We start from the raw sequence: 15220 nt of genomic DNA on the forward strand, positions 1-15220 counted from the left end.
TTGTTTATTAATATATAAATAAATATACAGATAATAATTTATTTATAGAAATAAATAAATGCTTAGCCTGAAATATAATTATATTTGTAAAGTACTATCTGTATACACTAAGTCAATAAAATTGTGACTGAATAAAAAAATAATAAAATCGCAACAAAAATGTTTTTATTTATTAATTAATGAGCATTGACCGTTTAATAATTTTTAATTTTAATTAATTTTTTTATTATTTTATTATTCATTATTTATTAATCTACATAATCTAGTTCAACTCAAATGTTTCATAGATAACTTGAAGCTATAACATTATTGAACTCGATAGGTTTTATAATATATTATGTGCTATCGAAAATTAAGCCGTAAATGTTATCATTATAAATTAGTGGTTTATCTTACCATGATCTTTATTATAATTACTTATACTTTTGTTATTTGCACTGTTATAAGTATTTTATTGTTATGATTTTCAATTTCATTGGACCCAATCGAATATAATTCGCGATTTATTTTTATTTATTTATTCACAAATAAAATAATTCATACTGTATATATATTTGTTATGTTGTTTTCAAAACTAAAATTATTTTAATTAAAATATTATTTTTTAATCATAAAACAATCAGTTAGATTAATTATTTTAACCTATAATCCATTACTTTGAATTATCTTGGCGAACCCTGTTGTTAAGCTAATATGTTTCGATGTTTGAAAACGTACTGTGTACAAATAAATAACACACGTTATGTTTGAAAATGTATTTTTCTCGTTCGATATGAAAACGTAAAATTTCTGAATATAATGTACTTAAATTGACATCTATCACAGACGTTCACAGATGATATTGATTAAAACTAGTTATGGCCGGTCGTAGGAAATATTTGATGCTCCGTACCTTACGTTCGCCGTACAATTTAATTGGTACATAATATTGTAGTTACGGACTAGCAGTTCGTCGTATTTAGATTTCGATAGATTAGAACGAGCTCGGGGTAGTTTATACTTTTTTCGTCATAATACTATATTGTGTAGTATAAATGTTGCGAGCCAATATTAGCACGGTTTACGATAGGGTTCAAGTGCAGTTCAAAATCTACCTGTATTCGAAACTGATCAAAAACGACCCTTATACACAGTGGTAGGTAGGTACACGTAATCCTCTTTCAGCATTGTTACGTTGAATCACTTGGAGCGCGAAAAATTAAGGTCGTATGCAATTCGGCGAAGAGTATTACAATTTGCGTCCGATAATTTGTATTCGGACATAATACGCGTATGGGTCTTCTCCGGGGGCCCTAACAGCACTAATAATAGTGTATAATATAATGTTTACGTACTTGTAGCGTTTCAGCGGCCTGCAGCAACAGCGGCAATTGTTCCTGGCCAACGTTAATCTCCCCTTTATACATGAAGTGTATGATAGCTCTCATCTCCCAGTCGGGAAGGTCCTTGAGCACGATCACGGGATGTTTGCACGGCGTCTCCGAGAACAGTCTTTGAAAATACGGACTGGGGAAAAAAGAAATAAAATAAGGCGATGTAATTAAAACGAAGGGGAATCGTTGTGGAAACGGATAAAAGAAAAAATATGGGGCAAAAATTCTCCGTCCGCGATGAAAGTCGAGCACGAGAAAACGTAAAAAGTTACCTGCAAGCGGATAAGACGACTTTGTGGGCTTTGAACTGGGTCTTTTCGCAAACCAACGTGACGTCCACGAGCGTTTCGTTCTGCAGGAGGACTTCGATGGCGTCCATCATGTGGACCAGGTGATTGTTCCACCGAAGACTGTACTGCGGCGTGTCCATATCCGATAGCAACTATACGGAAACAAACAATAGCATCTTGTTATCAAACTTGTACGATGCGAGAAACGGGAGTTTTTCCAGCTCCGAGTATATCCACGTCACTTGTTCGACTTCGATCGCGATGAAATAATACGACGAGTCGTACGCGACGGAAATCAATATCGTCGACGTGAAAATATTATTGTGATAAGACCGCGAGCAACGACGTGTCAAGTTCGGTTATGACATGATTATGAAACATTTGTGTACGGGATATTGTTAGTAACGAGACCGGGGTAATTTATTGAAATTAAAATCGTGCAGCATTTCGTCCTCAGGGAACTGTGAAAAGAATAGGTGCCTATGGTGAAAAGAAAACGCTGTGGTTTACTTTCGAAAAAAAGGGACCTGAATTGTGTAATGACAAAGTACGACACGGAAGGGCGGCAAGTACATTAAAAATTACGGTGTCGTAAATTCCGTGACTTTAAAAATATTTTTATGGAGAAAAAAAAAGGTATTTGAATAGTTTATAATGACCGTAAACTCGACATTAAAAGCACGGTAAATCAGATTTCTTCATTTTAGGATAACAATAAACCAATAACGTTTTGCACAAGGTGCGGAAAACGTATTCCTACTGAAAACTTCAAAAGCCATTGAAGATATGATCCGTACGACGTCCAAATGTGTTTCGTTGTTTCTCGGCGCGGTTGTTTCGATCGCGGGACGTGTTTAAAATGTGTTTCTCGCGCTGTTTTTCCTGTACGAGTACGCTTTTCAATATTTTTCTACTGCGTTCAACCGCATTCCGCAGCACGTGACGCGCGTTTGCGGGACGGCTAGAGTTCGACGGGAACCAATGTTAGCGATGCTAGTCGGACGTGGAACGTAGGGATCAAGAACGCGCAACACGCGTTTGATCGCCAGGGGATTTGAAGCGGTGCGGTACGATTGCCGCGACGAAAGTTCGCGTTTCGGTGAAATCGAAACGTATTTGTTGGCAAGTAGGCGATCACGTAACGATTTTTGATTCGGACTGCTACACAACGCGCGTCGGAAACAATATCGCACGACCCAAACGTACGCGGTGCGAGGGGCCAAGCTGAAGACGGACGACGGAGATCCGCAGCGACGCATTCCATGCGAAGAACACGCGCGCGATTTCTAGTCGTCGCCTGCATGCCGAAGGCGTGACATCACGGCTACGCAATTTTCGAAACGCAACGGTACAACCGCATTGCACTGCGTTGTTGATAACGCGTGCGCGGCTGTCGTAACCCCATGTAGGCACTACGCACGGGTAACGCGATATCCGAGTGTATTGCGTGTGACAAACGCACGGGCCCATGGCCCTAGCCTATAATAGGGTCCGATAATTAAATATGAAGAAAAATATATAGAAAACGAGAGAATAAAACCGTTTTGTAATAAAAATTTGTTGATGGGAGATCGAACGATAATTGATCGGTTTTGTTATCTACACATTGTTGTACATCAACGTTTCTAACCGGACCCATGGGGAGGGAGGAGGGACACAAATAAGTGCAATTGCGGCACTGGGTCAAAGGCAGTCGCGCGATAACACAGAGAACGATGACGTGCGCGCGTACCCGGTGCCGCGGGTCGCATCGGCGATATGGTAAACGCGTGCGCGTGATGTGCGACGAAAGCGGGGAAAACGGAGAAAAATTTGAAAGAGAGGAAAGCAAAAAGAAAAAAAAAATACAAATATTCGCGTTCCGGCGGATCTTTACGGCTGCAGACGCGGTAATAACAGTCGTGCGGCGTGCACGTGGAGAACAAATCGCATCGCACGTTCGAATCGATCGACGGTGCATCCGCGGGCGCGATCATCGTCGGAAGAACCGCCTCCGCGATTTGTCACGGACACAATGTTGACAACGAAATTGTATGTGAAATCAGAAACTTCGCCCACTTGATGTCATATTGCTAAAACTACTGTCTTAGATGTATCGTGGTCGGGGTGGGAAGGGACAGCAGTCGCGAGTGCGTTGTCTTACGGTTGCAGCGTTACAGCTCGTCGGATGCGTTTTAATCGAGAAACGTGATGGAAACGCGAAAAACACGTGAAACGAGTACCGCCAAAGCAAACGTGTCCCGAGCAAAATATTTCAACAGACACATTCCGTTCTGACCGTACAGCCATGCACGGGGGCGATTTCATCTAATGCGAGGGGAACGTACTTTTTCGTAAACTTCTTACGCGTTCTCGTGATATGAATACGTACAGAGTGCGTACAAACCCCTGACGTATGTTTGACGTATTTCAACTAGGTGGTCGGTAGAAAAAAAAAATAACTACTCTAACCGGTCGAATAAAAACTGTGCACGCTTGGGCCTACCATGCAGACACGGGGAAGTGAAAACCCATTTGTATAAAAGCATCCCATCGGTATCTATTCCAATTTGTAATCAAAACGTTAGCACACCACACAGAACAACTTGGGCGAACCGATTCGTAATTTGGCAGTACTGTAATGCCAAACATTACACGTCGTGCCATGCTCGTCGAAAAACTAAAGATACCTTCAGACACACTGTTGTGCGGTCGCCGCGGGTTCGAGAGTTTTCCGCCAGCATTTCCGCTTGTGAGACCAAATAGTTCGCGATTAGTGATTAGTAGACACATTTTATCAATTGGAGACTACAGCGTCCGGTGGCGCGACACTGGCAAGACGGATATCTCGACAAGTTGTTATCGATCGATCATGGTGTTCGGTAATAAAAACAAAGGAAAAAAAACACCATCGAAAAAACCCACGTGTTAGCCAATAATACCGTGTGTGAATCTGCAAGAACTGCCGATTTAATCGGTTTTTGTTTCGTTTCGTTTCGTTTTTTTTTTCTCAACGTTATAATAATCTTTATACAAACACTCTTGTATGGTTTTTTAATTTTTTTTTTTTAACGGGATTCCATATTCAGAGTTCTCTTCTCTCTCTCTCTCAATAATCTCCATCCGATCCACAAATTCAAGATTCGGCCTATGAGTATAAATTGGAAACAATACGTGTTTGGATATCATTATAGATTCCCACAGCAATAACGTCATGCGACACCGTTAATATCGCGCCAGAAAAAAAAATACCATTTTCAACTTATTAACGCTAACTGCAGCACCTATATAATACGGACTATTTGAAACGATGTAATAATATTAATATCCGTCTCCAACACGATTTACACCCATGTGTAACCCAACACTGCACAGTACAACAGTTTTAAAAACAACATACACTACTATATAACGATAATCTAAAATTACATAATAATTAATTTTTATAACGTATAGTATGTGCGTTCAGCGGTTTTTATTTTAGTTAAACTTTTCACCGGTAAAAACGATTTTTGCGCGCATGGATGGAAATTAAAAAAAAAAAAATGAATATCGTTAATAAGTATTAAAAAATTACTAGAACATTTTTTATTTCATACTTCATTCTTTAAATTTGAAAAAAAAAGTATTTAATGATAAAATGTTTTAATATGTACATTTTTAAATGTACTTAACATAATCTACCTAAACTAATTTTAACCCGTCGATTTCGAACCATAAAAATCAGTAGCGGTTTTGCGAACTGATTCAGAGTTTCTGGAATAATCGCAACGCATATAATACGATTCTAGATTGCAATTTGATTAATTTGCCTTATGTAAGTCATACGTATACAATATGTGTGTATGTGTGTGTATAAATAATTACAACAAAAATAAGAAATATTTTTGAAACGTTTTCATAATATCATAACAAAATCAAGCTTTTTTCCCCATAACAGCTGTTATAACTAGTTTATTCATTTTTTAACTAGTTTAATTTATAACTAGTTTTTATTTTAACTAGTTTAATGTAAATAAGCTTAGAATCGTGGAAAGGGGGTTAAACAGTCTTGAGGTTCGAACCACTAAGACAAAATTAACATCTATTTCTTATCAAAATACATGACCATTTAAAGAATTTTTGAGATTTTGTAATTTTCTATTATAATTGTGGATAAGTACAGTATCTGTGTGATTCCACTTAAAACATCGATGATCGAAAAAAATTATAAATACAGAACACATATCTTAGTGTAATATGTTTAGTATATGTTAAAAAAATGTAGGAATAGAGATGTAAAATTATGGTTTTTTTATTTTTATTTGTATAATACAATAATATTCCGATTTACCGTTATAGTACCTAGCAGTATCGTAAATTATCAGACTCTCAACACAGGTTATACAACCATTGTTAATTATAAAATATGAATCATATTAAAACGGATTAATTGAAATAATGGCTAAAAGGTTAGAAAACATTTAAAAAACAAATAATACAACAATTATTTTAAACCAAATTTATCAAATTAATATTTAGTCATGCTTCTAATTATAATGTACCATATGTATTTCATATATTTAGTAAATAAAAACAATTTAAATTTAAAATACATATTTTATAGTAAATTATATTCTTAAAATATCAAATAAACGTTTTTAAAAAGTGTCGAAATAAATTAGAAATTGAATAAGCTTATTATCTGTCAACTAGCATATAAATATACTGACTAAATTTCTGGTTTCACATTATTTACTTATTGCAAGTATTAAGTACTTCTTTTATTATCAGTAAAAAAAAAGTAAATAAAAAAGTAAATTAAATTATTTACTTTTTAAAAAATTTAAATAAACAAATAAATAAATAGGTATTAGGGAGTCTGTGTTTTATGTTGAATTTTCAAACATAAATAAATAGAAAACTATAATTAATACTTATATACTATCTCCTATCATTGTAACATATTGGGAAAACTACATGTTACCACAATAAATAATATTAACTTAACATAAGACAATCATACTTGAAAATAACTCCTTCATTTATTTTTATTTATTTTTATTTTTTTTTATACTGTTTGTATACAATCATTTTTTATCATGTGTCTAATACCTTTTATAATACATGAAACTGTATTAACTGTCATTATTAAACTGTGCTAACCACTGTAAAATACAACCACACATTTGTAGTTATAAATCACTTTCATCCATGATTATGTGAAATTGTAGAATTAAATAGCTAACGTAGCCATCAAAAATATCTATCATTTAGCAAAATAGATAAATATAATTGTAAAAATTAAGCTCATTAAATCAATCAGTAATCTGTAAATAGTTAATATTGTTTCAATATTTTTTTGACACCTGTTATACTAATTATGTAACTAATAAGTTGTATTTTCGTATAGAGAATAGTTTATTTTTTTTATTAACATGACGAGTACAAGGGAAGAAGAGTAGTAGTCTATTTCGACCGTTTATCAAATAGTTTTTCTAAATAGATCGTTAACATTATCCGTTTTTATTAACTGATCTTTAAAATAAAATTAATTTTCATTAATACGAACTTTAAAAGAAATTTCAAATAGGTTTTGAAAATGTTATATTTACCATGTTGAATGAAGGGACTACTAACCTTTTTCCTCTGCAGCCTTCAATTGCCTTTGTTTAACATTTTATATTTACCTCTATACTATTCATAATTAATAAGTATCCATTTATTCAGTAATTCAACAACAAATAATATACTTGTTATTAAAACTATACATAATGTCAGTCGAATAGATAAAGTTTATCAAAATGTTAAACTTACGCAGGAAAATTATAGTAAAAAATACAACTATATGATAAAATTATACCATTTTCATTGTCTCGCATATTTTAGTCATTCCAATTATACCTACTTATGGTTTAAAGTGCATTCATAAATTTACATTATTTTAAAACGTTATCACGTAAAGTCACATCATTTAAATCGGTACGATCTGTAATCGTTTAATCATTATTTATTGTTGGAAAAAAAATACCTAGTGGAGGTATAATAAAACTACATAACTTTCTATACAGCGAATATCTATTGGACATATTTTCCATCATAACATAATAATTATAACTTGCGAGTGTAATTTTTTTAATGCTATAAGCTATTACAACAACATTCAATATGTCATCTATTATTACGTATTCAGTAAAACCATCAATCGACGCATTGTATGTGTACTCATTTTTATTATTTTATGAGACATATATTTTAAGCGACTCTGATAATAAGCACATAAGGTCTTACGTTATTAGACTTACGTTGCGTTCAATGTTTGAATCGAAACATTGTTGTTACAGTAATATAATAATAATAATAATAATGTTAAACATATTATGCTATTATAAGTCAACGAATTAAATTCATATGCAACTTGTGGAGGACAAAATATTATCACCGTTCTTGCCAAATGCACATTACTATTTTATGCGACAGACAAAATACGTTCAATGTCAACTGCCCGCTAATGTGCGTATGTGCAGAATATATCTACCGATTCTCCATGAGACATTACGATATTACGACTTACGGACAGCGGTGCGAAGTGTTCGAACGATTTCCCTTTTTTTTTGCCGTGAAAATTACTTCCAAGGTTTCTATTATCTTTGTAGCAATGCACGTATTTGTGGAATACAAGCATTCCCGATAAAAATACTATTATGTTCTCTAATAAAACAAATACTAATATAATACGTGCATTAACCTAATCATTGTTACAATATTATGTTGAATATTATTACAGTTAAACGGTTCCAAATGTATGGGATCGATACGGAACATAATTATCTATTTACAATAATATAACATGTAAATAGCATGTGTTATTATATGTTCCCATTATTGTTTGCTTGATAATATTAAAAGAAAAAAAATCAGTACAGCCGTCTAATTGTTAATGCGCTTTCCGTGTGCTAGAATCTATGTTTATATTATGCACATAATTGTATAGTAAATTTTGTTTTTATAATGTTAACATTCGTATTGGTCCATAGTCAAGAATATCAATAAGAAAATCATAAGAAAAATACTTATTGTTCTACGGTAAAAATATTTATTGTGTTTTTTAAAAAAAAATGATCAGTACCTATTATAATATTGATATTAAAAATAAATAAAAAACAATGCAGTATCTATCTGTACGTAAAAAAAAAATAAATTATCCAACGTGTATTCCAGGATTTATTTCATACGTTGGGTATCTAATTAAATATTATAATCTGTCCAACCGGATATAATGTTGATTATAAATTTAAGACCGTTTGATGTATCTTCATGTTTTGTAAATGATTTGCGTTTATGAGGCTGTTATCGTTACATTTTTAATTTAAAAGGGATTTTTAACGGGAACATACACGTCCCGTTATTGCGACCGTGCCTCGAACGAAATATACGATGTATATTAGCGTACAGTACGGGACACATAAAAAAGATGCGAAAAAAAAGGGAAAAGAAAGGGAAATTCTTCAGACATGTTTAGAGTTGTGGAAAATCCAATGAAACATATTAGGCGAACGTAATAAATATACAGCGAAAACTTTCACGAACCATTGGTGGTTTTGCAGTCGGTTTGCTAGGGAAGGGTGCGAGTATCGTCGGAATATAAATGATGAAGCTTACTTTATTGCCAAGTCAATGTTATACGTACAGCCGTTGTGTGTATTGTGTGGTTTTTTTTTTTCTGTTTAAACATATCGTTTCTCTCGAAATACCGATAAAACAATACAACAATTCGACGTTGTAAGTAAACGTTAACTATTTCGACTTGTTTACAGCGTCGTACACGTAATTATCGTGATAATTGTTTCGTTTTACCGGTTCACGAATTACAATCTCATTTCTTTAGGCAAAGGGGGTCTCGAACTTTGTCTCAAATTTACAACAATTTAATTATATCCAGGAAATACTATGATTTCATATTTTCTCCTTTACTTTTTTTTTTTTTAAAAAAAAAAAGTTTATTAACAGCTTATAATAATAATAATAATCGATTACCGATGTTTTAAAAAAACAAATATATCGCGATCGCCGCATTTAAAGGTTCCCGATGTAGGCTCTAATATACCCTAACATAAACTAAAAACTGCTCTGATCACGACCATGCGCGTTGTTGATTGCTTTTCGAGTCGGGGCGAAGTTACCGCCTCGGGCCGAACCGCACAGCGTTGAAAACGGTTCGGGAAAAAATTCGACTGAACGCGATCGCACACCGCTTGCGTAGGATATCGTCGCGCGGACAACCCGGTCGAGTGATTTGTCTACGAACAACGAGACGGTCCGTTTACCGTCCGGGCCGCGGAAAGGTTTCTGTTTTCGGCATGGTAGGCTTAAATCATTCGTATGTAAATCACACGACTTTGAGACGATATCAACCACCAACTCAAGACGAGTTAAGAGCTTGGTGACGCAAAAGTCGGGTATCCACCTGGTGATGGGTGTGATATCGTGTAGCGAGTTTTGACGACGGTTTTACCGAGTGGATTTACGGTACGGCGATGAAACGCGTTGCTCGCGGAAGCGGCCCGGGCTCTTGGATCGAGAATATCGGTTTCGCGGGGCAGTGGCGTGCGGTCGATATATCGTTACCGTGGTTGTGAAAACTTACGACTTTCGAACACGAGCGGAGTACCGCTCGCGCAATCCGGTCGGCTATTTTACCTCCACAGAGAGAGAGAAAGGGTGACGAATGATGATGGTGATCGAGACAGCATGTGCTCAGCGGGAAAAATAAACGGTGGCGGTCGGAAAACCTGTTGCTGCGCTATCCGAAGCAGTAGTCGTCGAACGGCTACGAGACGACGCGATCACCGCACCGAGGACACGTCATGTTTTTCACCGTCGGATATACGCACTCGCTTTCGATTTCCGTTTTAGGCTCATCCCGTCGTCGTGATTTCAACGGTTGCGTTTTTCGAGTGGGCACCCCGTGTGTGTTGTGTGTACCTAGTGTCTATGTGCGTGAAAATATAATTCGCGTGTGCGTGCGACGAGACGGGATGAAGTGTGACCCGGCGGCGTCGTTCGTATCTGGTCGCGCGTGCTAATGAAAGCTATTAAAATACGAGCAATGAGCTCTTTTTCGTTTTCTCTTTCACGCCCGCACGCGCCCGTTCCTTCTTCCTTTTTTCCCCCGTCGTTTTTCTTCTCTTCTCCGCCTCCACTGCTTTCGGCTCGCCCGCCCAATTTTTTCCCCTTTTATTCTCTGCCCGAACTCGCAACACCCATTCGACTGGCGCGCGCACGCCCGGCCACGTCCCTTCGATTCCCCGTTTTCTTCCTTCCCCCCCCCCGACCCCGCGCACGCATGACGTCCTCCGAGTTTTTTCTTCTAACATACCCTCTTTCCGCCCACTCCGAACGCGACTCACTACCGGTGCGCGGCCAACCCGCTGCCGTTACCACCGCCGACACCTGGCCGGCTTCGCTGCTAATCACCGTTATTCGACGATAATAATATGTATCGCGAGTCACCCCCTCACACGATTTAACGCCAAAACAAATAATAGTTATAGAAATTACATTAATAATGTGGGCGGGGAAGGGAACGACGGCTTTTAGCGGTCGCCGATCATCAGGATCTGATCAGCCGTATGCGCTACGATGCAATTCGTGTGGTAAAAAAAAAAAAAAAATAATAAACCACCGAGGACAACGAAATTTAAAAGTGTGTGATAAAATATCTATCATCGATTGAGTCATTGAAAAATGTTTTCCCGTTACGCAGAAAAATATCGTCGAATGGAGTCGGTTGTTCGAACTAAAAGCAAACGAATTCACATCATTTCTATCGTATTCTACTGTACGTTTAAATCAGTTTTCAGGAGAAACGATCGAAACCGTCGACGGTCCTGTCGTATTCGGCACCGCAAAGCCCGTCACGGGCTCTGCAAACATTTCGCAATTCTCAGCGTGCAGTTGCGATTAACGGAACGTTTTAGACACGCTGCTACACGGTCATCGGCGGCGATAAGGTGCTGAGGAACCGGAGAGGCCGCGATGTCGCAGGAGTTAACATCCGGTGCGATAAGTACACGTATGATCAGTCGGTTTCGTACGTGTGCCTAGGAGGAGAACAACAAGTGGTGGAGGAGAAGAAAAAAGAAAAAAAAACCCCAATAGGAAACCTGTGCAGGAAATTCCACACGCTCCGCGCCGTTGATCGAAAAAAAACTCTCCCGTCACCAACGACTGCTTGTGTTTTTTTTTTCACATTCGTCAACACGCACGTACGAGTGGGATTTACTATGCGCGTCGGAGACCACAATGAGTCTCTTGTGTAGACGAATCCTTTTTTTTTTTTTTTTTCATGCATTTACAATAAATGAAAGGAGAACGTTGGAATCGTGAATCGCGCGCTTGGTCCGGGCGATTATTTTTAAAATTTGATATCTTATGCGTGTAAAAATTACGAAAAATAATCGAAAATTGTATCAACTATCAACATTTTCAATACGAAAATTATGTTATAAAACTAATATGATACCATAGTGTAACCGTGAACGACTGCTTTTTACTCGATCCCGTTCTCAATATTAAGTTCGATATTGTTTACTTAAAATTAATAATAGTATGTTATATAATTTTTTTTGAAAATAATTTTATCTCAATATTCGCTATGATTGTAAAATCGAAGCGGTTTAAGTACTTAATTTGATTAGAGTACCGTATTTTCCTAGAGAAATGTCATCGCCGTAAGACAGATGATCGCAACACGATCTTGTTGAACTCTCTTCAAATGTATAACACGAACTCCGTACATCATATACCATTCTTAAGGAAAAAAAAGGATTTTGTGAAGTTATGTAAATAAATTACATTTTAAACAATATGAAATGTGTAAACAATGCCATTACGTGTTTAAAACTGGTTTTACAATAATAAGTTATCTCAGTTTAACCTTAGTCAATATTTGAAATAATATTATTTCTAAAATTCCGGCATCGTGAAATATAAATCCATATGCATCGTATATTATCTATGATTTTTAACATTCAACAATTATTGACTTATGCATCAATCGCGTATGATGCATTTTGCATTTTCAACAGAAAACCGTATCAACAACCGTGTGCATACATTAATCAAACAATGCGAACTGCCGTTTTATTAAACATTAATTAAACACGCATTTCATAAATTCAATTATTTTCAATGTATTTTCTACATGCGTAGGTTAATTTATTAATTCATTTTTAAAAAATAGTGGTAAACAAGGTAAACATATTTGAGAACAAATATTAGTTTTTATTATGTTTAACGAAAAAATTAAATTTAACATTATTTGTACAGAATAATCCGCGTTTAGGGGTGTATATATTATTTGGATTTGTTCATATATATGTATGTTTAATTTATCAAATCGAATTAAAAAAAATTGATAGTAAAATCACGTTTGAGTGTGAATTTTTTTTTTTTATAAAACATAATTTCTTCAAAAAATTAACAGCAGTTTAAATAAAAATTATTCTTTGAAATAGGTAAATATATTATATTATTTGTATTTTATTTAAATGGTAAAAATTGTCTTACATCATAAAAGTTGCAAATTTAAACGCGCAGAAGTATTCAAAAAGTTCACTTTTTCTCTTATAATTGTACCGATTTATTAATATCTACATTGTTCGTGTTTTATTTCGAATCGATCTATTCGTAAGTTTTATGATTAACTAAGATCGTACATGGTTTTTTGCAACAATAATTAATCACATGGTTTTTTCGTTATAGAATCAATAAAAAGTTATGCGAAACGTTAGTTTTTTAAATAGAGAATGATATATTGAAAAAATGTCACCTTTGCGATTATTATGTTGATCGAAGGGTACTAAAATATAATATCAGTTTTCTCATTGAAAAGTTTCTGAAAGATACGTTGACGGACATTTTTCGTATAGAACGTTCAAAGTTGATGATCAGGTAAATACGCACACGTATTTCAAATGTTCCCGCGAATACCCTTTTTTGGCGGGAAATTTCAGTTCACTACTCCCAACGTGTTAAATCTTCGACACTAAGGATTCGCTATTTTATTTTGTTTCAATATTTTTTTATTTTTTTTTTCCAATCAGAAATTATTAAACTAACAGATATCATAACCATTAACATAATCCTATCTAAACACATTGCAACAATAAGCAGTATTAAATTATTATTGCTTCATTCGTTCGATGCACGTCGAAGTGAAATAATAATGTGTCTAATTAGTTTTTAATAACGATTTCAGTAAACAAACTCGATGTTTTCTGGTAAATAAAATAATTTTAGTGTTATTCGATTGATATTAGTAAGTCGGTTAAACGCAGTGTATGGCACTGTGGTAAGAAATCAGCGCACGGTTAGTCACAAATATTCCCATGCTCGTCAAAAACAATAAATCACCGCAGGTAAGGTGCAACGAATCTGATGGAAACGTGCAAGAAAACGATTTCCCGTCGAATAACGTATGGCAAACGCGTATAAAACGCTCGCCTAAAACGTACCGATCCAACACCTATGGAGTATCGTGAAAAAAATTCTTACCCCGTTTTGAGACACGTCGATCACTTCTAAGTCCGGGCGGCGATCGATCATTTTCAATATCGGCTGGGATCGGAGGTGCAGGTGGTGAGTATCCGGGAGGAGGAGATGATCCGGACTACGAGAACGGATTTCGAAACGGTGTCGCGCAGCGCGTTATTACGGCCGGAAGAGCCGAAAACGAACGAATGTCCGGACGATCGTCAACCCGTCGGCCGGTGAACATGTCGCGGTCGGCCACGTAACATAATAATAACAATAATAACAATATTGTCGCGCGGTGCAGCACCGACACGCGAACGCACGAACGCACGCGGTCCACTCGCGGTCGTAAAAAAGCGCAACGCGTGTGTTAAACGATCGGGAGAATCGTTGTCGGGCGCCGGTTTCCGATCTACCTAAAGATGCTGGCGCGGTTTTCGTCGTCTATTGTCGACCGTTTTTCGCGTCTCGGAAATGGGAAGAGAGAGAAAAAAAAAATAACGAATACGTTACGAACCGAACAGCGAAACACCTCCGTCCGCGGAAGACGCACGTTAGCGTGTGCCGAGGGGCAGCGGCATGTGACGGTCTTAACGCGGCGACTGGTGGTGTGCGTGCGCGGCGTACGCGCGCGTGTGTGCGTGTACGCGGTCGGGCGCGTGCGCGTGTGTCCGTGCGCGCGTATGTGTACCGTGTATTTGCATGCGACCGCCCTCCTCCACACCCTCTCCCCCGGGACTCTACCCCCCACCCGTCGCTCTTCGCGCGTTACGCCGCCGCCGCCGCGCGACCACCTCCTCGCGCGCGCCACTAACGCCGTCTCGGCGGCGGCGGCGGCGGCGGCGGCGGTCCGACTACGCGCTATATCATAAGTTCCCGGTGCGAAACGTCTTGAAGGGTCGGCTGACCCGTCGCGGCCACCGTACCGCGACAACGTGTACGACAACAGCGTACGATAATCGCAACTAAGATTGGGCCCCGCCGACGCGTTCTCGGCTGACGTTTTCGCGGCGGTCTCTCGTAACTCCGTTTTTTCGGGCACCGATCGGTTACGCGGCCAAG

At 37.1% G+C, this 15220-nt stretch overlaps 1 protein-coding gene across 1 annotated transcript in view; it reads right to left on the bottom strand.

The window, feature by feature from the left end:
• Window positions 1-14753, bottom strand: part of LOC112684965 (protein jim lovell-like) — a 25384-nt gene extending 10631 nt beyond the window's left edge. The window contains exons 1-3 of the mRNA XM_025556710.1: window positions 14180-14753; window positions 1646-1815; window positions 1335-1506 (exon numbers count right to left, since the gene is read on the bottom strand). Of these exons, the coding sequence (XP_025412495.1) occupies window positions 1335-1506; window positions 1646-1815; window positions 14180-14230 (393 nt within the window). The 5' untranslated portion in view covers window positions 14231-14753. The remainder of the gene's footprint in view (window positions 1-1334; window positions 1507-1645; window positions 1816-14179) is intronic.
• Between the last annotated feature and the right edge of the window lie 467 nt (window positions 14754-15220).

Source organism: Sipha flava, unplaced genomic scaffold (genome assembly GCF_003268045.1).
Source record: "Sipha flava isolate LNK unplaced genomic scaffold, YSA_version1 259_pilon_pilon, whole genome shotgun sequence".
Classification (NCBI taxonomy): domain Eukaryota; kingdom Metazoa; phylum Arthropoda; class Insecta; order Hemiptera; family Aphididae; genus Sipha; species Sipha flava.